The sequence below is a fragment of the Syngnathus acus genome, chromosome 3 (assembly GCF_901709675.1).
Source record: "Syngnathus acus chromosome 3, fSynAcu1.2, whole genome shotgun sequence".
Taxonomy (NCBI): Eukaryota; Metazoa; Chordata; class Actinopteri; order Syngnathiformes; family Syngnathidae; genus Syngnathus; species Syngnathus acus.
This window is the reverse complement of record NC_051089.1, coordinates 15,175,224-15,198,321: the sequence shown is the minus strand read 5'-3', so window position 1 is coordinate 15,198,321 and position 23,098 is coordinate 15,175,224. Positions and strand designations below refer to the sequence as shown.

The 23,098-nt window shown below is 40.7% G+C and overlaps 3 protein-coding genes and 1 long non-coding RNA gene across 4 annotated transcripts; 2 read left to right on the top strand and 2 right to left on the bottom strand.

The window, feature by feature from the left end:
* Nucleotides 1–427: 427 nt before the first annotated feature.
* On the top strand, nt 428–6,414 carry LOC119120443 (cartilage intermediate layer protein, nucleotide pyrophosphohydrolase). Its single transcript, XM_037247330.1, has 9 exons — nt 428–516; nt 1,062–1,231; nt 1,911–1,958; nt 2,047–2,316; nt 2,450–2,626; nt 2,962–3,267; nt 3,353–3,461; nt 3,561–3,709; nt 3,820–6,414. The coding sequence occupies exons 2-9, from the start codon at nt 1,168–1,170 to the stop codon at nt 6,177–6,179; spliced, it is 3,483 nt and encodes a 1,160-aa protein (XP_037103225.1). The 5' UTR covers nt 428–516; nt 1,062–1,167; the 3' UTR covers nt 6,180–6,414.
* Nucleotides 6,415–6,812: 398 nt separating this feature from the next.
* Nucleotides 6,813–10,794, bottom strand: eif3jb (eukaryotic translation initiation factor 3, subunit Jb). The gene is made up of 8 exons (XM_037247331.1): nt 10,536–10,794; nt 10,300–10,385; nt 9,048–9,096; nt 8,868–8,968; nt 8,688–8,781; nt 8,348–8,512; nt 8,175–8,248; nt 6,813–7,616 (listed from the first exon to the last, which is right to left on the bottom strand). Exons 1-8 carry the CDS (start codon nt 10,546–10,548, stop codon nt 7,488–7,490), a joined length of 711 nt encoding a protein of 236 aa, XP_037103226.1. The 5' UTR covers nt 10,549–10,794; the 3' UTR covers nt 6,813–7,487.
* LOC119120445 lies at nt 9,454–13,836 on the top strand. The gene is made up of 3 exons (XR_005097520.1): nt 9,454–9,565; nt 13,182–13,259; nt 13,682–13,836. It is a non-coding gene; the product is annotated as an uncharacterized LOC119120445 (long non-coding RNA).
* Nucleotides 13,837–14,598: 762 nt separating this feature from the next.
* strc1 (stereocilin 1) lies at nt 14,599–15,720 on the bottom strand. The gene is made up of 3 exons (XM_037248057.1): nt 15,554–15,720; nt 14,865–15,007; nt 14,599–14,779 (listed from the first exon to the last, which is right to left on the bottom strand). The coding sequence occupies exons 1-3, from the start codon at nt 15,713–15,715 to the stop codon at nt 14,599–14,601; spliced, it is 486 nt and encodes a 161-aa protein (XP_037103952.1). The 5' UTR covers nt 15,716–15,720.
* Between the last annotated feature and the right edge of the window lie 7,378 nt (nt 15,721–23,098).

Sequence of the window (23,098 nt, the reverse complement as noted above, 5' to 3'; positions counted from 1 at the left end):
GTGCTCTTCTCTTACTTAGCAGTTTTTCTAACTTGAGAAGCAAAATTACAATTTTGTAAACCTCAAAGCTAAACTTGAACAAGCTGAGAATCGGAAAACTTGTGCTCTTTGCTATCTCATACAACGAGGCCAACAAATGAATGTTGTGAAATAATATTAACAACATTGTAAGCCTGGTGTTAATTTTTGACTAAATAATGTGAGCACACTTGTGAAAACCAGTTTCATAAATTTGCCTTATTTGGACAAATTTGACCAAGATGACAAGTATCAATTTTACTCCAACCAGAAATTGTTACATGATAAAGTTGATTTCTAAAGATATTGTGAAGATGTAACGCAAGGATATTGTGGCATATTGCCAAGAGAGGAAGGAGTGGTGCTACATGCAGAGCGGTATAAAAGAGACAGTGGAGGAGTGTGCTGAAACACACTGAAGAGGAGGAGAGACTTGCAATAGAGAGGAACAAGAAAAGGAAATACCAGGCATTGGCACAAGTACCAGCCCACAAACAGGTAAGACATTTTCATGTCCCGACTAACTTACTCCGAATGGCTTATGTAATACTTTACTACAACTTTTTATAGTACCTATTCCTTGCATGAATGGGGAAATCATCCAAGGATCTCGTCATTTCATAATATTGCAATTTTGTCTCACCTGCGTTAAATTTTATTTAAAAATTAATGTCTGCTTTTCGTTAGTGGCAGATCTGCAACTAATTCATTAAATGTCTGAAATGAGTACAGATGTGATGAAATGGACAGACTATGTATTTATGATGCTTAAACACAAACTTTTGTATGTTAAGTGCTTCATAAGTGGATGCAGAAATGTTTGTGAGTCCCCCTGACAAATGGTGATGGCTAACACAGATGTGAAATTTGAGTGGGGGCTTCAGCAACGTCTTGTTTTTTTTTTTTTTTTTTTTTTTTTTTGTCCCTGCCCTCCCCGTACAGATCTGCTCCATGCTCGAGGCATGTTCTACTGTTCTAAATGTCAGAACGTTTGTACGATGAGTGGAATTGCTTTTAATGTCGTTTTTTTTCCCCCACCTGAGGTGACGTTCTGCTGCTGGGCTCTGTCGTTTTACGGGTTCCTGGTATAGAACATTCACTACCAGAGATTGAAAGTTTGACGGTCATATACAAAGGCAGAGGGTGACAATGCTATTGAGACTACTCCTTTTCATGGTGGGAATCAGCCAAGCCACAGTTTTTTCAGCAAAAGGTGAGTCATTCACATAGCTCACTTGAAATTACAAAGTGAAGGCATCACGTTCACTTGTGGGAGCAGCACTTCATCACCAAGCTGCCAAATTACACTTGTCAGTGTGCTTACTTGTGTTTGCAAAACAAATACTTTTGTTCACGTCGACAACTTTGCCAAACATTTGACGATTTGCAGGTTATCAAAAGATACCATTGATAACACTGTTAGCTAATCCTAATCTATGTCAACATTGGGAATCTGTTTACTTTTTCTCTTTGATAAGAACGTTTTTGAGATTTTATACAATTTCTTATTAAAAGACTAATAGTACCGTATTTTCCGCACTATAAGGCGCACCTTCAATGAATGGCCCATTTTAAAACTTTGTCCATATATAAGGCGCACCGGATTATAAGGCGCACCTTCAATGAATGGCCCATTTTAAAACTTTGTCCATATATAAGATATATACATTTGGCCCGCGGGCCGGACTTTGGACACGCCTGCTGTAGTGGCTCAATATTGGTCCATATATAAGGCGCACCTGATTATAAGGCGCACTGTCGGCTTTTGAGAACATTGGAGGTTTATAGGTGCGTCTTATAGTGCGGAAAATATGGTAACAAAAATAGTACAAAACTGTGGTCGGGATACAGATTAGCATAGTAAACCACATCAAATTGACGGTGTCTTGCAGCGCTATGGGGAAGGAAAGATTCTAGCACACCTATGACCCACTCTCAAGGTAAAGTTTTTACACCCTACAAGTGTCTTTATGGCGAACTCTATCATTCCCCTCAATGTGATTTCCGTGCTTGTTGAACAATCTATAGACAACTACGAATGGACCACATGGTTCAACGTGGACCATCCCGGAGGTCGTGGGGACTATGAGCAACTGGATGCCATTCGCTATTACTATCGGGCCCGTGTGTGTGAGACTCCCAGGGCGCTGGAGGCCAAAACTACCGATTGGGTCCCAGCTCGTGAAACTGGGGAGAAGGTGCATGCAGACCCAACTGTGGGCTTCTGGTGCCTCAATGAGGAGCAAGGTTCAGGACGGAACTGTTCCAACTATGCGGTCCGATTCCTTTGTCCTAAAGGTTTGTTCTCAATGTTACAGATCTTGATATTAAACCAATCTTTCACTTTGACTGGATGAATGTGTGATTGTTGAGTAATTGGTGTAATAGTTACTTTGTAGTGTAGTACAGCTAAAGAGCTATTTCTTATCAGGCAACAGCCTAAACCTTCAGGATATTTGGAGTCCGTGGTCAGATTGGGATCCCTGTCCTGCCCTCTGTGGTCAAGTGGGAGTCCAAATTCGCTCCAGAAGCTGTAGTTCCCACTCAGTGCTTTGCAATGGCCCAAAGGTAGAAAGCAAAGAATGCAACGGACCACAGTGTCTGGAAGGTAAGATGGCATTGTTTGGTTAAAATAAATTATTTAACTATAGCCAGAAAGTGAAATATTCTGCCTGTTGGGTAATCCTCAACATTGGTCTGTAAAGTTTTCAACTACATTCTTTTTTACGGTTCCCACAAGATTAATCCTACAATTCACTTTGGTTATCTCTTGACCAGTCGCTATAACATTCCGCATCTTGCAGATGTACATTATGTACCATCGTGAAAGCATTGCCGTTTTCAGTAATAGTTTTGTAATCCAGCCTGGATTGTCAGAATTTGAGTATGATGGCAAACCGAAAATTATAACTGACTACTAAGGTAATTGTTCCTTTCTTTCAGATTGCTCCCTACATTGTGTAATGGGAAAAGTGAATGCAGAGTGTGATGCATGCATGTGTGAAGAGCACATCTTGCTGGGCTCCGTCCGTGGTTCTGGAGGTCTCATTGCTAAGGGGGCTGCAATACTTGGCTTGAAAAAACTCCTCACCCTCACAGACCACAATGGACATTTCCGGATTCCCGGGGTCTGCCCAGATGGCAACACCACATTGACAATCAGACTGCAAGGCCACGCCACCCTGAGCGTTATTGTTCCGAAAAGCTCTGAGCGTACCACGGTCCTCAGCGTACAGCTCAAAAGAACCGGTACAGTAAAAAAAAAAAAAATTTAAGTAACTCAAAAGTGAAGTGGGTGAAAATTGATAGGAATGTTATTTTTTTGACACGTCAGAAAAGCTTCACGTGTTGAGCAACCCTGAGAGCAAGGCCAGGAGAGAAGGACAAACTGCTGCCTTCTGCTGTAATGTGGCTGGAACACCACAGCCAGACAAGTACCAATGGTAGGACTTGATATTTTAATTCAAATGTACGTGTACCATAACTATCACTGTCTTTCCAGGTTGTTTTTCTTTTCTAATCTGTCTGTTTCATCTACAAAGGTTCCACAACAATAGCCATTTAGCAGGGAACTCTGAGAGCACCTTGGTTCTTAAAAACTTGCACCCCGAACAAGCTGGAGAGTACTACTGCCGGGCAAGTGGTGAATCGGGGACCATCAAGACCAAACCAGCCCTGCTCAAAGTCATTGGTATGTTACAGTTTACTTTTAAAATCATTTATAATGAAAGGCCGCAATTTGTTGAGGTTATAAAAAAATAAAACAAATCTAATTAAATTGGAATTTCCTTTCTCCCTCAGGCAAAAATAGCCAATCATGCAATCCCGAGCCTGAATCTCATCTCATACGTCTTCCACATGACTGCTACCAAAACAGCACAAACTCATTCTACCACGATGTAGGCAAATGCCCCTCCAGCAACTGTGTCGGGCAGTTGGACAATGGAATCAGATGTAAAGACAAAGTGGCGTACTGCTGCGGTGTGGCAAAGATGGAGGAAAGGCACCTAACGTGCCAGGGCTACCAACTACCCACCATGGTGGTTACTCAATGTGGTTGTCAGAAATGTGTTGACACCAAGGCGATTGTGCACGGGAGAGCTGTAGCCGCCGACAACGGCGAGCCAATGAGATTTGGCCACATCTTTATGAATGGCATAAGAATTAGCCGTACAGGCTACAAAGGTACCTTCACCATCCACGTTCCTGCTGACATGGAGAGATTAGTCCTGACTTTTGTGGACAACATGAATAAATTCATTAACACTACAAAGGTACTCCCATTCAATACCAAAGGAGGTGCTGTTTACCATGAAATTAAGCTTACACGCAAGAAGGTTCCTGTGACTATTAGCTCATTAGAAACCAACACACTTGAACTTGGGGAAAAAGAGGGACAGGAACCAATGGCTCACATTCAGATTCCTCCCAATTCCTTCTATAAGGAGAATGGTGAAGTCTTTGTGGGTGACGTGAATGCCAGCGTCACATTTCTTGACCCCAGAGATGTTTCCACAGCGGCTGCAGCGCAAAGTGATCTCAACTTTGTAGGGAGTGAAGGAGATACCTTGCCACTGAGAACCTATGGGATGTTTTCAGTTGACTTCAGAGGTGGGGAAACCAACGAGCCCTTGAATGCAGGTGAGGTGAAGGTGTTCCTGGATTCTTCCCAGGTTACGATGCCTGAACACCTTGGAACCATGAAGCTGTGGTCGCTCAACCCTGATACGGGCCTGTGGGAGGAGGAGGGAAGTTTGGAGGTTGAAAAAAAATCAAGAGGAAAAAGGGAAGAGAGAACTTTTCTGATCGGTAACATGGAGATCAGAGAGCGGCGACTCTTTAACCTGGACGTCCCAGAGAACCGGAGGTGTTATGTGAAAGTGAGGGCCTTCCGCAGCGAGCGTTTCATGCCCAGTGAACAGGTTGAGGGAGTTGTAGTGAGTCTCATAAACATGGAGCCCACGGCTGGCTACTCCACTAACCCTCGTGCTTGGGGACGTTTTGACAGCGTCATTACAGGCCCTAATGGTGCTTGCCTTCCTGCTTTCTGCGATGAGCAAAAGGCAGATGCCTACTTTGCGTACGTCATGGCCAACCTCGGAGGTGAAGAACTCGAGGCTGTCCATTCTAGTCCCAAACTCAATCCAAATCTCATCGGAGTGCCTCAGCCTTACCTAAACAGGCTGAACTACAGGCGCACTGATCATGACAACCCCAGACTCAAGAAGACGGCATTCAGCATTAACTTAGCAAAACCGAGTCCGAACACAGCTGAAGAGGCCAACGGACCTGTGTATGCATTTGAGAAATTGAAAGAATGTGAGGAGGCACCATTCAGCGCTGCACATTTCCGCTTCTCACGAGTAGAAGGAGATCGTTACGACTACAATACGGTGCCATTCAATGAGGATGACCCAATGAGCTGGACAGAGGACTACCTCAGCTGGTGGCCTAAGCCAATGGAATACCGTGCCTGCTACATCAAAGTCAAAATCAACAGTCCACACGAGATCAACGTTCGGTCCCACAATATGGGGGGGACTCACCCAAAGACAGTGGGCCAGCTGTACGGTCTCCGAGATATCCGAAGTATCCGTGATATGGACCAAACGGCGGTGTCAGCCGTTTGCCTCGAATTCAAGTGCAGTGGAATGTTGTACGATCAGGAACGCGTTGATCGCACATTGGTGAAGGTGATTCCGCAGGGTAGCTGCAAAAAAGATCATGTCAATCCACTCCTGCAGGAGTACCTGGTGAACCATCTACCACTAGTTGTTAACAATGACACAAATGAGTTCATCATGCTCGCACCTCTCGACCCTCTCGGTCATAACTACGGAATTTATACAGTAACAGATCAGGATCCACGGACAGCTAAAGAAATTGCTCTCGGACGCTGTTTTGACGGTACCTCTGATGGCACTTCTCGTGTAATGAAGAGCAATGAGGGCATCGCGTTGACGTTCACCTGTGGAGATCGCGAGGTGACCCGTCAAAGTGTCTTCCAGGCCCTACAGAGCTCGCAAGGTCAGACAGTCGCTAGTGCGGGGAGAAATGAAGGGAGACAAAACCGCCGTCGGCAGAGAGCCAATGCTTTGCGAAACAGTCAAAGACGGAGCACCAGAGATCCCAAACGAAGAGGCACAAAGACCAGAAGCTAAACGTCACCAAGGGTCATTACCACTCAGGAGTCACAAATGCAAGTGTCCAACAATCTTGATTTGGTGCAAATATTCAACAGTAATGTTTTATAAATTAGCTAAGTATGTAGCTACAAATGCTTAAGTGACTTTCTTAATGCCATTCAAGTTTATTCAATGTCATTATATGTGGTTAGTGTATTTACTTGAAACTGTAAATATAATATTTATTACTATTAAAACATATTGCAAAAGGTTTGGGTTATTTTGGTGATTCCAGCAAGACATTTGTTTTGACCAGCGATTTATTAAATTAGATGATTAAAAAACACTGCAGCAGTCTGTCAACACAGTAGCCAATTACCCATGTAACATTGAAACTGGTCAAGAGCTAGAAAAAGGAGAAATAGCCCAGATGATAAGATACTGTGGAGGAGGACCCCTAAACCCCACACCATGTTCCTCATCACACTTGATACAAGCCTGCAGAAGTCGTAATTACATGTTATGCCATTTTGGCTGAACCAACGTTTTCAAGGACTAGTATAGATCAACTTGGGAGAGCAAATTTCATTTGCACTGTACCAACAAGTAATAAATACTCTTGCCTGCAATTGTTTGAGGATATCCACAGACGTGGCAAGACAATGGCTATCAGATTTTTAAGCCCAAATTTACCTGTATATTTCATTAACCTTCCCTTCATTCTTTCAGCAAAGATAGTGTTCTTTCCGTAAATTCACATTCTCCACTTGTATGTCAGTTTCAGGCCCCCAGAATAAAACCTCTGTAGTTCAAAGCATGAATAATGGGTTGAATAATTTGTATTTGGCAACCAGTTATAGATACTATATACTCATCTGGAAGAGAACCATCCTCAAGTGAGATCTAAAATATATACATGACATTCCGGTTTTAGAATTTGCATAGAACCTCCTGTTTCTATGTCACTACATGTATAACTGTAATACTGAGTCTGCTATTGGACAGTAGCAACATTCCATTGAAAATGAGCTCTGAAAACAGACAACAGCAGTTACAAAGTATCCTCTCCCTTGAAGCAGGGTCACCCAACAGATAAAACTAAATTCATTGTGTGTGTTTGTGTGAGTCCAGGCTGTATGAAGAGAAAGAAAAGGCATTTCCATATGTATGAACATAAAGAGAAGGTGAGACCGGATGCATCCAGTACAGTCCCTGAAGTCACTGAAGCAAGATGAAGGGGGCAACACACAGTTCTGATCTTCCAGGATGGCACTGGACAGCATAAAGTAGAGCTGCAAAACCCGGGATTGGAAGGGGAATAGGACTATTGAATCGGAGCCTGTGTCACATGAAGTCCTCGTAGTCTTGAGCATAGCCGCCGTCAAAGCCGCCATAGTCCAGGTCATCTCGCATCTGTGCTTTCAAACCACCACCAGGTACGACGCCTTTCTTCTTTTTTTTCCCTTTGTTTTGCTGCAACAAAAACAAGTTGAAGTCAAATATTGTCGCTCGTTGGAAGATTTGAGTACCTCGGACGTATCTATCAGTGGCACAGATCACGGGCCTTGCTCATAATGTAACATGGAACCTCCAAAACAGGCCATCATGGAAGTCTTGACATTTTTTTACTTTAACCAAACATGAAAACATTTGGAACTGCCATCATGCAAGAAGACAAAATCGTAGTTTTTGCTTGTGCAAATTTAGCAGCCCTATAGGCATGAAAATTTGACAGTGAGATCATTCCCAACGGAAGCGTGTCCATGTTTAACAAATATTCGTGAATGAACAGAGGTTGCGGTTCGACTGTTGAGACCTACACCACAATGATTTATTGAAAACATAAAAAAATAGTTATTCATGCCAGTAAATTTAATTGTTACTTGTTTAAGAAATTGGAACATAGTAAAGTGACTCGTGTTGTGGGGCTCGCTTGAGGGGGCACAAATGGTTTAACAGTGCCCCCTAGCAGTCACAGATCTGTATAATAAAAAAAAAAATAAAAAAAGAGCAATCGCAATTTTTTCTTACCTTTTCTTGTTTCTGTTTTTCACTAAGTAGAACTGAAAGGGAATTATTAACTTTTTTCAAATCCTCCACTTCCACTGCAAAAAACAACAAAAATGTGTTCCAAGTTAAATAAGTCTGAAAATATGTTGATGGACAAGATTTTCAACATATTTCCACCCGAAACAAGGACTTACATGAAATACAGAGCTCCCGAAACAATGACTCCAAGAAATTCGAATAATGCACGGATTTCTCAAACTGGGATATCTTTTCTTTCAGCAGTTTTTCAAACTCTGTGAATTCCTCTTTGGAAGATGGACACATTGCATCAATTCCAGCAACGGAAGAGCCGCCAACTCCTGAAAACAGAAACAGACCACAGATACAGTTAAAACAAATGATTTATATTCAGGCCAAACTTGTAATTTTGTTGTTGAATGTATCTTCTGGCAGGTAATGTCAGAGCAAAGTATCAAAAATCGTGTCAGAGATAACAAAAATGGGAGCTCGGAACGGGAAAAACTTCAGGCTTACCGAAAGCATCCTTTGCTAACTCCAAGTCTGCATCTTCCTGAAGCTTCTGCACTTTTAACTTCTGTGCCAGTTGTTCTTCGGGGGTAAGTTCTTGCTAGAAAAACAGAGGGCACAAGATATAACTTCAGTGTTGTGTATAACAGTCATACACAAAAGCAAACAGAGAGGGAAAGAACTCACTTCCAATTCTTTTTCTTTTAACTCCTGCTCTTTTTTCTTTAAACGGTTTTCCCTTTCTTTGATCTTCTCACTCAATTTTTTCTTTTCGGAAACTTTTACCTCTGAAAATAAATATTGTTCAAAAGAGTGATGAAAAATGGCGGGTGTCAGAACTGCTGAGGAATTTATATATATGTATACCAGTCGTGTTCAGTTCTTTTTTCTCCTCTTCTTCATCATCCCAGTTGTCCTGCAAAAAGAAAGAAAGTCAAATACCTTCCCAAGAATTAGCAGGCTTCAAACTATGACATCGAGCATATTAAAAGCAGTTGGAGTCAGTATAAACCACCAGCGAAATTGTTTAAGTCTTTAATTCCCAAATCACGGACAACTACATTAGGAAAACATGGACAATCTAATTATTTGAACTAAAAAGTATGATTGCCATGATTGGTGAGGGTTTATTTGACCGGTACCAAAACAGAATACATTACAAAATTAATAAGGTCTCAAAGTAAATTTTCACTCTTTCAAACATATTAGAAAATGCTTGTTGTTTGAGCCTTACTAATTTTACTCCACTTGGGGAATGATTCTAGTAATGGGAGTTGGACGTGAAATCATCAGTTTCTTTCTTCAGGCAGACATATGGCACAGAAAGATGAACAATTGAGGAGCCCCACAACGAGCAATTTCCCTGACACCATGGCAGCATTCAGGTAAAAGCCACCTGCACAGTCGCAGCAACTCAAGCGCCACTTCCTAAAAATAAACGGGAAAGTTCTGGAGCTAACGTAAGATGTTGGATGAGTCATCAGAACTGATGATTTCATGGATCTTGACTGCTGCTCGCGTTACCGAACTAGCACCGCACGATCCTTTCTTTCAGCAGTCATACAAAAAGCAAATGCCCAACATTTTAATTCATGACAACCAACTTTAGACATAGATATGTCCCTCCTTAAGACAACGCATTCGTTTATGCCCGGATAGCGTCGAAGTTACTCCGTATGATTTCGAGATAAACTGAAGCGAGGCTAGCCAGTATGATAGCAGGTCTGCTAGCCAGTATGATAGCAGGTCTGCTAGCCAACCGGATGGCCCAACAAGAGATTAGCTAGTTTGAAATATGTTCGATCAGGCCGAAAACCGGGGTAACTATGACTAACTATAAAGGTCTGCATTTTGCCATTCAGAACACCTAGAGAGGATGACAATATTTCTAATTGTGACGAGTAGCCAAGCACATAAGCGCATCGCTAGCTGCACTTGGTCCCACATGTGGTAGCAGTCGGCTAACTTTAGCTTAACTGCGTGGGTAGCGATTGACTGTCACACTGAACCTGCAGTGAAAGGAGCCAGAATGGCCGGAGCGACAGTCCGATGGCACGTTAGACAAAGTGTTTGAAGCTCAACACAACGCTTTGGGGCGACCGCTGTCAAGTTCACCCACTTTGACATCGTCCTCTTCGTCTTCGCCTTCCCATTTGTCCAGTGGCGCCTTTTGATTCGGCTCTTGCTGCTCGAAGGTTTCAGCGTCTGAAAAAATGACAGCAGAAAATGTGTAAGCGCCAGCCACATACGATTCGGGAATTGGCTCACAAAGAAGCGATCGATGGGCTCGTGTATCAAAGTGAATGACGAGTGAAAAATGGGGAGGTTGCTATCCGCTCCGAGTTAGTTCCTTACCCCAGTCCGCCATGTTGGCTGTGATGCTAAATGTTTGACAGGCAGGCAGGCAGGCCGACTGCTCACTGCTGCAGCCCGCTGGTTACGTTCACTCCGCTCCCACTTTCTAACACGTCACCGAAATGAGCTCACTTGGAAATGTCGCCAGTCTCCACTTTCCAAGCGAGAGCCAAAATTCAAATCCTATTCATCGCCGTCGCTTGTTTTCTGTCCTGTCTAAACGATAATGATAGTAGATCACAGTTTCGTGTTACCCCCAAACCGACGAGACAGACTAGAGGACGTCAGAATAACGTCACACGTTGGTCGTACTTTTTTCACAAGTGTTTGTTTAATCTGTCAAAGAGAAGACAGTTTTTGTTCAACATTACTAAACCTTTAAAGTGGTTATTGCCCTCATAATTTACAACTTCCAACATTAATACTTGAGGACAACAGGAATATTATTGGCGAACAGAATAACCTTTTCTTTATACCGAAAGCAGATGTCACCAACCCAGGCGATTTTTCTCTCCCAATTTCGACCGATAGGGAATGGCTGAGAAATGAATGTACAAATATATTTTCCAAATAAAAAGATAAATAAAAAAAGGGGCTTCACTGGGTCGACGGGCTACACCACAGGTGTCAAACTCAAGGCCTGGGGGCCAGATACGGCCCGCCACATCATTGTCGGTGGGCCGCAAAGACAAATTGTGTACCTAATTCATTACTAAAATTGCAAATTGTCTTCACTTTAAAAAAAGAAAATATTTTTAAAATATTTGCAAAGTTTCCACTAGTCTAATTTGAAAACGAATTATTTGTCGGTTTGTTTTGCACCTTATACTATACATAATATGAGGCGTTCATACATTTATTTGGCAGTCATAATGGCCCTCCGAAGGAAACTGTGACTACAATGCGGCCCGTGACAAAAATGAGCTTGACACACCTGGACTACACTAACCCAGTGTAGCGCCGCCCCTGTACCAGCTTTTCTAATTATTGTAAGGGCCTGACAGTTCTAAACGAACTTCTAAAAGAACAAATTTAGTCAAATTACATTATAAATTGCTAATAGGTTATTATTCTTAATTAAAACACATTTGTCCCCTAGTACGTATTTGCATGTCTTGGATGTTTTTTTTTTTTTATGTGTGAGGTTAAAGGTGAGCCTGAGGTTTTCTGGTATGGGATGAAGGTATTGATATTGATTTAGGTTACTGAACATGTTGACAATTTCTCAATAATTAGTGGTGATGTACAAGCCATATATATTCACAAGAGACATATCTTTAAGGGACTGGTGGGAGTAAGACAGTGGATAAAAGAAATGATAGAGATAAAAAAAATTAAATGTGAAGTTTAGTTTAGAACTCGCCTTTGTCTTCTATCCTTAAGTGCCCCTGAACAATCAATCCATCTATGCTAAAAGTAGAGTTTAATAAACCTGCTCTGTTCGAACCGATATTACTCGGGCACATCTAGTAGAGCTGGCAAATGTGCAACTAGTTTATAATGTATATTCATTTATCCCATCTTATTTTACTTACTGTAAGTTTGTTATGAAACAAATGGCGTTTGCCCCAGTCACTCTTGCTTTCAATTGCAAACAGGGACGACAAGGTTGTACTGAAATTGGACACTAACCTGCCACCAAAAATAAAACAATGTATTGATTTCAATTGTGAATTTTTGTATTTAATTCAGTTTCAGCACATTGTAGGAGTGTATAGATGTCTTTTTAATCTTTCACATAACATAAACATGGTATTGCATATAGTTCCCCAAAATAAAATAAATATTTTGTCTGTAATTCTACAAGTTCTTGAATGTCTTTATTCGTTGCTTTTTTTTGTCTGTAATTCTTCATAAAATCTACAAGTTCTTGAATGCCTTTATTAGTTGCTTTTAAGAGTGTCGTTTCCTTGAGTAGACAGTACAAAACATGACAGTCTTATTATTTGAAAGAAAATCAGAATTCTGTTTTGTAGATTGATAATGATTTACCAATAAATAAATTTACAAACTGCATGGCATACACCTGGAATGATTTAAAATGAATTATTAATGCTACTTAAACCTTACCGATATGTAATAAGACACTCAGGTAGAAATGAACAAAATTGGTCCCTTTAAACAATGCAATTCAATGTCAGATATAAAACACATTACACTATCATTTGGTAAATTACTACAGTACTAATGATTTGTTCTTGAATACTTGAATACCTGTAACAAACCTATTCATGTTGATGGACTAAACATACTTGTGCGTTTAGCAGTTATACTTTTAGAAATTTAAAGCTACAGGCAGTAAGGTTTTGAATAATTTGCATTCTACACAAAGACCTGATGGATCAGTATTAGAAAATCTTACTGCCATGGAAGATATTGAAAGACAACATTCAGTCTACTGGGGTTAAAGGGGGGCTAAAGAAATAATTTATAGATATATTTTAGAATATCAAAATAAAAGGCTTGTTACAGTTTATCTTTTATTTATTTTTATTTTTTCCTTGCCCTGCTGGGAGTTAAGATCAGGCCATGTCGTTAATTTTTGTCATTCGTGGGTATGTGAAGCCCTTTGAGACGTTTCTGTGGTTAAGGGTTATATAAATACATTTGACTTGACTTTGGTTGTGTGGGTGCCTCCTGATCCAGCAGGGAATAGCAATGTCACGAAGCAGAGAATGTCAACTCAGGCTGGACCATCAGTGCCATCAGCAGGGCCAGGATCAGGTACAGAGAGCTGGGACTCAGCGTCAGTCCCTGTGACCTCCCTAAAGGAGTACATTCAAATCATTGCAAATATTCACCTGTTAAATATCTTTGCATATTACTGAACATCTACTTTAATAGCGTGCCTAAACTTGATCAATGTGTTCCATTAATTGTCCAGCGATATTCCAGTACTGCACATCTTTTTAAGCAAACAGAAACATTGAATTCATGCACTGAAACTCATGAAACTCTGAATTATCATGGGTAATGGGGCATGATGACACACAGAAACGTACAAAAAAGTAGAACTAATACAGATGTGAGAGTGTCTTCACCTCTAAAGTCCACATGCCTGTCCTCCCAAGGCGTTAGCGCCATAAAGAGAGCAGTCCTCTGAACATCTGACAGAGCCGTGATTTGCTCCTCTGTTACTGCCGCAGCTTGCTCATGAGAGAACATACTGATCTGCCGCTGATGGAACACAACCTGCACGTGGTACACCGTGAGGACAACAAAACAGAAGATGAGGGGGAGAAAAAAAAAACTTGGTGAAGACAGAAAGGATGAATTTTAATTAAAAAGTCAACTTACAGCAAACTTATCAGGTGGTATCATTGAGATAGCCATCGATGTTATTCCTTGTATTTGTTCTTTCACCAAGGCCGACATGGCTATATCTTGGAGACCAGCTGTAAAAAGTAAGTGGAGACAAAGATTTAACTTATTCACTGTCAGCCATTTTAGAGCATTTTGACATTTTCAAGAGCACTGTGTTGTGTGTTGATTTCATACACACCAAATGAAACAATAGACTCCCTCTTCTCTCCCTCAGAAAAAAAAAAATCACAATGTATTTTTCTGTTCTTTCTTCTAGGTATACTCTTTGATAGATACTGTTTGTCCCAGTGGACTCAGAAACAGTCCTGATGTCAGATCCAAAATGGAGGAATTTTAAATTCATAATATTGTCCGTGGGGACAAACGGGACAGATGATAGATGGAATGTGGAGCAGTATCAGATGCTCACTCACTCGTCCTCGTTGAAAATAGGAAATGAAAAAATATCTCTAAAGTGACAAATTTCCTTATAACACAGCTATTGGGTCCATCTGTGGTTTTGATGTATTTTTTTAAATGATGATGATAATGTATTATTTTTGATTAAATGTATTTTAAGAACAACTGACAACCTATGACCCTAATGATGATAATGGTTGTTATTTATAAACATATTTACAAACCAGCAATATAATGACAATCTATTTTAGTAAGTTACTCAAGTAAAGCAAACACACAGTTTGCTATAGAGTAATAAAAAAAAATATGAGGTTAAAATTTGGAATTGAGAGACAAATTGTTAAAGAGACACAGGAGGTGAATGCTCTATACCCGCCAAAACTCCAATCTCAATGAAGACCTCCATATCCCATGAACTGATGGGTCCAAAAGCCAGACTGTGGGTCAGCAGGCCCACCAGTGCTGACAGCTGTTCTTCTGAGCAGGACAGTTTGAGCTGACCCAGCCAGAGCACGGCCTTGCTAAAACCACCAGGGGGAGACACAGTCAATAAGTGATATTGACCATAATGAAGTGTGATTTGCTTACAAATGTTTATTTGCTTACCTAAACTCAACAGCATTGAAAGAGCTAATTTCTGTTAGTTTAGCTCCACACATCATGTAACCAATTGCCACCAGTGTGCTGGAGTCAAGTTGGCTGGGGTTCAACTTGGTGGAGTTCAATGTTGTTGTGAACAATGCAATCAGCTAGGAAGGAAGAAAGCGTCACCACCCTTTTAACCATTTAAAATACAACTGTAAGGGATTTTCGTAAAGCCAACCAACACAGTAAAGGTCAAGAGACATTGTGGCACACCGAATAGTTTTCTTATTGCGCTGTAAAGGATGCTAAATTGGCTTGGAATGACAACTGAAAAATACATGACTTGTATGTGTTATTCAGTTTAGACTAAGAATCTTTGAACACCTGAAACTGGTGAGTTTTCGGCCAACACAGGACCACACAATCGCAACAAATCATTCTCGAATAAAATTATATTTATATTTTCCTACTTCTCCATTTGAAATACATGTATTTTCTTACTTTATAAACGCTGTCGAATACTATTTATTATTGTGCCTTGTCTCTAAGTGATGGGGGGGTGAATAAGTCCATCCAGACTCAGTCTAGCTGGATGAATTTTTATCAAGGGCCACTTTGCAGTTGCGGCTTCCCTTGGAAGGCCGTTATGACAGTGACACCAAATATATCCGTTCATCCATCTACTGAAATAAATGCATTCAAGCAATTACCTGTTTCTTGCTCCACTCACTGATGGCGCCCAAAGCAGCGATGCTGCTCTTTTCAGTCAGTCGGAGCATACGGAGCTCCTCTGGTGACATTTCCAGGGTCAGTCGGCCCATCTGACTGATGACGGACTGGGAGAAGTTAGAAACTGGGCCAAACATCTTCATTCCATTTCATTTGGACAGCAAAAACAGACAGAATGCCAAACAACAGTTTTACTGCCCATTGGCGTGTACGAGATAAAACAAAAACGAAACATGGGATTCTTACTTGTTTGACTTTTTCAAAGAGTTGGCTGCGTTGATAAGATGCAAGGAGGGCATCATGGCCAATCAGCTCCAGACAGTTTGTGAAGGCTGATGGCGACATGCTTGTCAGGCTGTTAGTGGTCCAAGCAAAAGGAGCTGTTGTCCGCAATATCTCACAGGTGGGAACCATAGGAGCCGCTGTACAGAAAATAAAAATGCCAGATGTGATGGATGGATGTAATGCATAATCTATAGAACCTTAAAGGGACAATGTGTAGAATGTTTCCATTTTTCAATGTTCACTCATTTGAAAAAAGAAAAAAAAAAAAAACACTAGGTGGTTGCAATCTATTGGTTCACCACTAGATGACACTAAAATCGACATATTGTCCCTTTAACTAGGTGCATTCAATTACAGTAAGTACATTGTTTTAAAATACGACAGGTTAGAGAACCAAACTGATGCTTACGTGACAGTGGATTTATCTTTAGGAAACCTAGAAAGAACTGAAGAACAAATTGCTGCTTTTCAGCAAACCGCCACTTCTCACTCTCATCTAAACAGTGACGACCCACGACCCCACGTTCCCACTGACGCTGGCTCATGAACAGCTTCTCAATACGGCCAACAGTCATCAAACCCTGTTGCAAGACAAAGATCAACCTGGTGACGCACTGATGGTTTAAAGAACACCACCTGATCCTGACACCTCCTGGTCTAAAAGGATATCATTACAGGCTCTCTTTGTGTGATGGGTACTATCAAGTAACAATCTAAACACCTCACTGTGGATTTTTGACCTGATACAAGAATTGTGTTTCATACAATTTCATTGAGGACTAAAGAGCTCTATTATTTTTTTATTATAATTTTCTTTAACTGTCTAACATTTAGAGCATTAAACTCACCAAAGAAATCTTCTGCAGTCGGTCTTGAGGAAGGAAAAATAGAAACCGGTCTATCTGACTGAGTGTAGTCTGATTCCAGGTCTCTATCGCAGGGCTGTGGGGAAAAATAGACATATCACACTGCTCTGTAAACAGCCCATCGTCCCGTAAATAACATTAAAAACTCCTTGATTGACTTGTAATTCAATCTTGTTTCTACCCAAAGACAGCATCTTCCAGCAGCATGCGTGCCATGATGTCCATCTTGCTGCTTCTGTAGCACAAGGTCTGGAGAAAATTTAGATTGTCCACAAAGAATGTGCGATCCAGCTGGACAAAAATCTCATCTGAAACAAACGTGGCCATAATGTCTAGAGAGCGAAACTCCTCCTCGGTGTACATTCCTGTGTACATGCCCTGTAAAAATGAAATAAACACGTAAGTGACGGACTTTGTAATTTGAAAGAATCTACCTGGGAATGTACTAACCAGCTTCTGCAGCATCCTATCCACAAGAAGCAACTGTGCTGTTTTTGACATTGTGAAAAATGGAACAGGGTCTTCAATAATCATTTTCCGCAAAGTGTCCATCATATTTGAAGAAAACTTTTTAATGGTGCTAACCCTGCAGAGAAACAACACAACTTAATATCTTTAGTTGTTGAATGACTTGAATGATGTGGGTTTTTTTTTTCCCCTTGTCATGATACATCAGTGAATCTATCCATTCCGTTTTCGCCAGGGTCACGACTAAATGGAGCGTATCCCATCTGACTTTGACAAAGAGGCTGGCTACACGCTGGACTGGTCAACAGCCAATCACAGAGCACATAGACAAAACTAATCATAGTATATTCACACCTATGGACATCAAGAATCTTCAATCTAGCAGTAATATTTTTGGAAAGTAAATTTAAATAGCTCTGCAATTTTGATTTAAAAGATATTTTAGGTATATTTACACATGGAAATCCAATTCAATACACGTGGGTACCTTCTTTTCGAGTAAAAATATTGGTCATGGTTTCGAGTGTATATAACATGTTGCTTGTTGAAGCAATCAAAATATAAAAAGGGTCATATGTATGGTGCACTGCAGTTCTACACCACTGCAACCAGAACAACCTCAATTGTTTTATATTTATTTGTGTTTATTTATTTGTGTTTGTTTAGATTATTACACAATTATGCAGGTAGACCTAATGTTAAACGGATTTTGAGTTCTCACTTACGGCATGGCCAGGGCAATCTCCACTCCTAAATCTTCAAGCAGCTCAGAAAAGAACTCAAATTGATAGAGCTCCTCAATCACACACCTTTTCTGCATAAGGGAGAAAACAGTCATTAAAGTGTGTTCTCTCTTGCATGAGATCGGAAAACCGGTGAGTCAAATTTCTTTTCAATTTTTCACAACATTTTACCAGTGAGGTGTGCAGAGGACTGGGCTGCTTTCTGAGGAGGGCCAAGATTTCCCTCACCGCTGCAGGTGATGTATCTGCCCTGATGTACCCCTTCAAGGCTTGGCAGCTCACGCCCTGTCCGAGCATCCCAAGACTCCTGATCGTGTAAATGTCACAAACACACAAATATGATCTGTGAGTCTGGAAAATACCAACACACTGGTCAACAAAGCATAACAATGAACTATTATACAATACAGTGTGATACACAGACTGTACTAGATGGTGTTCAAATGTAATTCTATTTTTTAAAATATACTTACAAAAAATCACTGTGAAGATTTGATTTTGAATCCAGCTCTGATTTCACTATCGCTTTAGCCTAGGGAAAAAATATGAAAACGTTTTATGGTGTGTCAGTTAATTGTGGCAACTTGCAATGACTTTGCATCATCACTCACTGTGATGAAAAACAATGAAAATTGGACTTTGTTGTTTCAGAGCAAGTCGATTTACAGCAACAGTGACATTACTTTGCAATTTATTAATTTAGTAACTATTGGACACACAATACACATCTACTAGGGGCGTTATTAATATGGCCACATTTACTAAGTCAAGCAATGCTGAAAGGAGTTGAGCTGTGTGAAACCTGCTGTGTGTTCCAGGGTTTAGTGGATGCACTGGAGATGTTGGTCATTAGTGGGCGAGCTCTGGGCAGTACACTAAGAAGTGGAGTGCAACAAAGCAGTGGCTCAACATCGTCCAACCAGTCGATCACCTCTGGAAAGCCCTGGTTAGAATAAAGGTAAAGCATAAAATGATGGATCCTGGTAACCTGTGCTGCAAAGTTGGCAAGGTCTGGCATAGCAAAGTAAAAGAAATAAAAACTGCAGCAGTAGCCCGTTGTAAAGACTTTGGAACCAGAAGCTCACGGATATGTCTCATTTTTGATGAGTTGTACCCATAGTTTGGTGGCAATGGCATTTGCTTGTGGTGGAGTGAGGCCTGCCGAGTGTTGCGCCATATCAGGTAGTGATGACAGCAGCCTGTCAGATGTCAGCATCAATAACGTCTCCGTCTTTACTCCCACGGCGATAGAGCCGAGCTCCTGGAGGCGGCCTGGAGCGCTCAGCTTGACAGGGGAAGAGGGCATGGAGGTCAGGACAAAAGCACTGCAGCGCAAGTTTCATTTTGAGGAGAAGAAAAAAACTTACTGTGTCGATAGTTGACAGCTTGTCAACAATTAAGGAAGCCTGCAATACATACAAAATGAAACATCAATAAAAAGTGAACCTGTAGAGGTCTAAAACAAATGCTACAACAAACTACTGTAGTGACTCGAGTTCCCAAACTTACAATGGCAACATTTTTAAAAAAAAAAAATTAATTTCTATTACACACAGGAAAACAAGAAAACCAATTGGTTTATCTTATCAGTAGTGTTTAAGTGCGCAAAAGTTTTGGGTGTAGAATAATTACATATTCTGCATATCAGGCCAAAACAGCATCTGTGAGGCTGAGACAAGAGAACCAAGCCTCTTGAGGTCCAAGAACTGACATGCGCCTCATCCTGTAAAATCTCGACGTTGTATGCACCTCTTTACCTGTGCAGGAGTGAAAGACACTGCTTTGAGGGCAGGAAGTGCTTCAAGTAGCTGCGGCGGGGAGAGGCCCTGCAGGAAAGTCGCTCCCAGGGAGGGCAGAAGGTGTGCAATGTCTGCCAGTCTCTTTGAACTGAGTGAGGATGGGCTCTTTAACTCAGTGCTGTTCAGTAACAGACTGGAGGTCTGCAAGGAGGACATCTGAAGGTCATTTCATTTCAAGAATGAAATCACGTTAAGGAAACAAAACAGTGAAGGCGGCTCAAATCCATGCGGCTGTTCCTTACAAAGTGACTCGGTAGGGTGCGTCCGTCATGTGTGCAGTTCACGATGACATCCCAGATTACTCCGAAAGCCTGACTGCCTTGGTATGCCAGGAGGTCACTTGGCTCTGCCAGGCATGAGAGACTGCCCAGCCTAAAATCACAGACACAGTCAACAGCCCAATTGTGCTGGAAATTTTTCATATTAATACTTATAGGTTTGTGCAGTTGGTCGCCAATAAAAACTTCAAATGCAAGAATAAATATATTGTTAAATTAATGCCTTTCTTAAAATGTCAAGCATAATTGAACATGCCAATCTTGGTGTAAGAGTTTTGAATGAAGCTGTTTTGTTAAGTCCTTCAGGTGATGGATGGATGGATGGATGGATGGATGGATGGATGGATGGATGGATGGATGGATGGATGGATGGATGGATGGATGGATGGATGGATGGATGGATGGACGGATGGACGGATGGATAATTAGATGCAAATATTGTACCTCTTTAAGTGTTTGGTGAGTTTACAGTACACCACACAAAACATTTAAAATAAAAACCAACACAAAAGCAAAGTGTAGAAGTCATGGGTTGATACACAAAATGTTGCAGTGGACTCTGCAGGATTGCCTCACCTGATGAAGTCGTGAGCAGTCAAGTTTTTGTAGGTGCCAATGATGCTCTGTGACACAAATTCCTGCTTCAAGGAAGTCAGGCTGTTTCTTTGCAATACATCCAGTCCATCTAATAACTACGGACAAACATTGTGAAATAAAAATTAGAAACCACAGTTGTGTTTAACAGAGGACAAGCCTTCACCGAGATACATTCACAAGAAAATTAATGACATCTTTTTTGTTTTGTTTTAATGGTTACGTACATACCCATGTCCCACCACAAGGGTATGCATTTTGTCATAGGCTTGAAGCATTATTTATGATAAACTTGTGGATAATTTCTGTAATGTAAACAAAGGAACTACGGACAATTTAGAGTCTTACATTTTTCTTACACCCAACATTTTTAGGGGATTGGAGAAGAAGCTGGAGTACTGGGTGAAAACCCACACAAGCAGAGGGCGAACAAGAACATACAAATGCAACTTATATTTTGAAGTATACAGTATTCTAATGTGATGATTTCTTTAGAAATAAACTGCAAGCTCAATCAAGGGGAACACAAGGGTTGTGTAGTCTGTGACAGGTAAGTCTAGCCTGAGACAAATCCAAGTGACAGCATCAGGTTTCCCAGTGTGGTGTCGCAGATCAGAGGACTGTTACCTGAGCAGGTGAGAGGTGTTGGAAGTTGTGGAAGGGCAGGTAAGTTATCACATTTCCAGTGTCCCTGATGAGTGACTGATAAGCTGTGGTGATGTTGGAGGGCGGCAAAATTTTACTGTACCACAATCCAAAAGCTCGCTGCTGATCCGCAGACATATGGCCCAAGTTGTTGTTTATTGTTTCCCTCCTGTGAAAAAAAAATACATATCAATGTGTACAACTATGTGACATAAGTAGTTAAATTATTTTTTGGGGCATTCAGGTAAAAATCTGAAATTCTGAGCATCAACAACAACTAAATCAACAAATAGATGTAAACCACAGGTGTCAAATTCAGATACGGCCCGCCACATCATTTTATGTGGCCCGCGAAGACAAATTGTGCATCAAATTTGTGTGTCATTACTAGAATTGCAAATTGTCTTCACTTTTAATATCTTTTTTTTTTTTAATATTTGACCAGTTTTTACTTGTCTGATTTGAAAACGAGTTATTTGTCAGTTTGTTTTGTAGCTTTTACTGTATATAATATGAGGTGCTCATACATTTATTTGGGTTGACAGTCATAATGGCCCTCCGAAAGAAGCTATGGCTACAATGAGGCCCGCAAAAAAAATGAGTTTGACACCCCTTTTACATTGTAAACAGATAATAAAAAAAATATATCTTTGACTGACATTGTCAGACAAGTATACGTAAATAACAATGTTGTTGTGATTTACAGTAATGTAGAATAGTGCAGATTCATTTGTGTGATCATATTTTAATATTGATATTTTCAATATTTTGTTTATTTAGCTACATGGGGCAACTAGAACCACAATAAAAAATATATCAACTGACATTACCAAAACAGATTTGAGGATTATCATCATTTCAAAATGCAAACACATTATGGCTTACATATGCCCCATGCATAGGATCTCATTTGAACATGCCTGTGCGCCGCTTACTGATGATTGGTGACGAACGTGACTGTGTTTACTAAATACAATAAGTAAACATTGCATCTCTTACACATTAGGGTTGTTTTGCAGAGAGGGCAAACTGTAGATGTCAGTAGGACTGGCTGCATTCAAAAGGGGAGCCAGCTCTGAAAACAGATTTGCATCCTTTGCCAGATGGCTTTTGAACAGCACAGATGCCAGGGTGGACAGGTAGTTATTTGTCAGCTGGGGTAACACAAGTAACGCCAGTTGTGAGTCGACAGAAGTGGGACACTTTGCACTGTGACATCATTTGCACTGATGAAACCAAGGAAGAAGGGGAACAACATAATCACCTTCAGTGTATGCTTATTTCTTGTATAATATTGGAGGATCAGCCTGACGGTTGTGAAGTGCAAATCACTAAGCACTGATTTTAAGCTGGCCAATGGTATGTTGAAGTATTCCTACAAACACAAAAAGGAAGAAATATTTTAAAAAAAGGAACAAATCATTCAAGATGCAGCTAGTACGTACCTTAATAATGAGATATTCATGACTGGTTCCATCCCGGGCCGTCTCCATCAAGTTAGTCAGTATTGTCTGTAAATAATCACAGCAAGACAGTTAAGATGACATAAAGGTTTCACTGCACCAACCTCTGAGATTTTTTTGGGTGATCTCACATATCATACTGTAAACCTAAAAGGTCAATGTGCCTTACTGTGCGAATGCTGTGCTTTTGTTATAAAAAGTTATTGTTTGTGACAAAGACAAAATTAAGTTGTAAAATGACACATTCATTTTGTAACGAAAGAAAGAAAGAAAGAACGAAAGAAAGAAAATCAAATTGAAATTGGGAAAAGCAACTCGAATCAAATCGGGGCTTGAGTGAGTTGTTACATCCTTGAAATCAACCTATGTTAAGGGAATGGATCAT

What these genes read in the sequence shown, in the direction of transcription:
- strc1 (XM_037248057.1), bottom strand. Translation starts at nt 15,715, where the DNA reads ATGAAGATGTTTGGCCCAGTTTCTAACTTCTCCCAGTCCGTCATCAGT. An exon ending in GTGAGTGGAGCAAGAAACAG is followed by an intron (nt 15,008 to 15,553) that starts GTAATTGCTTGA and finishes CTTCCTTCCTAG; the next exon opens with CTGATTGCATTGTTCACAAC. An exon ending in TTCAATGCTGTTGAGTTTAG is followed by an intron (nt 14,780 to 14,864) that starts GTAAGCAAATAA and finishes TGGTGGTTTTAG; the next exon opens with CAAGGCCGTGCTCTGGCTGG.
- eif3jb (XM_037247331.1), bottom strand. An exon ending in ACGAAGAGGACGATGTCAAA is followed by an intron (nt 9,097 to 10,299) that starts GTGGGTGAACTT and finishes TTCTTTTTGCAG; the next exon opens with GACAACTGGGATGATGAAGA. An exon ending in TAAAAGAAAAAGAATTGGAA is followed by an intron (nt 8,782 to 8,867) that starts GTGAGTTCTTTC and finishes CTGTTTTTCTAG; the next exon opens with CAAGAACTTACCCCCGAAGA.
- LOC119120443 (XM_037247330.1), top strand. Translation starts at nt 1,168, where the DNA reads ATGCTATTGAGACTACTCCTTTTCATGGTGGGAATCAGCCAAGCCACA. An exon ending in CACAGTTTTTTCAGCAAAAG is followed by an intron (nt 1,232 to 1,910) that starts GTGAGTCATTCA and finishes GGTGTCTTGCAG; the next exon opens with CGCTATGGGGAAGGAAAGAT. An exon ending in AGCCCTGCTCAAAGTCATTG is followed by an intron (nt 3,710 to 3,819) that starts GTATGTTACAGT and finishes TTTCTCCCTCAG; the next exon opens with GCAAAAATAGCCAATCATGC.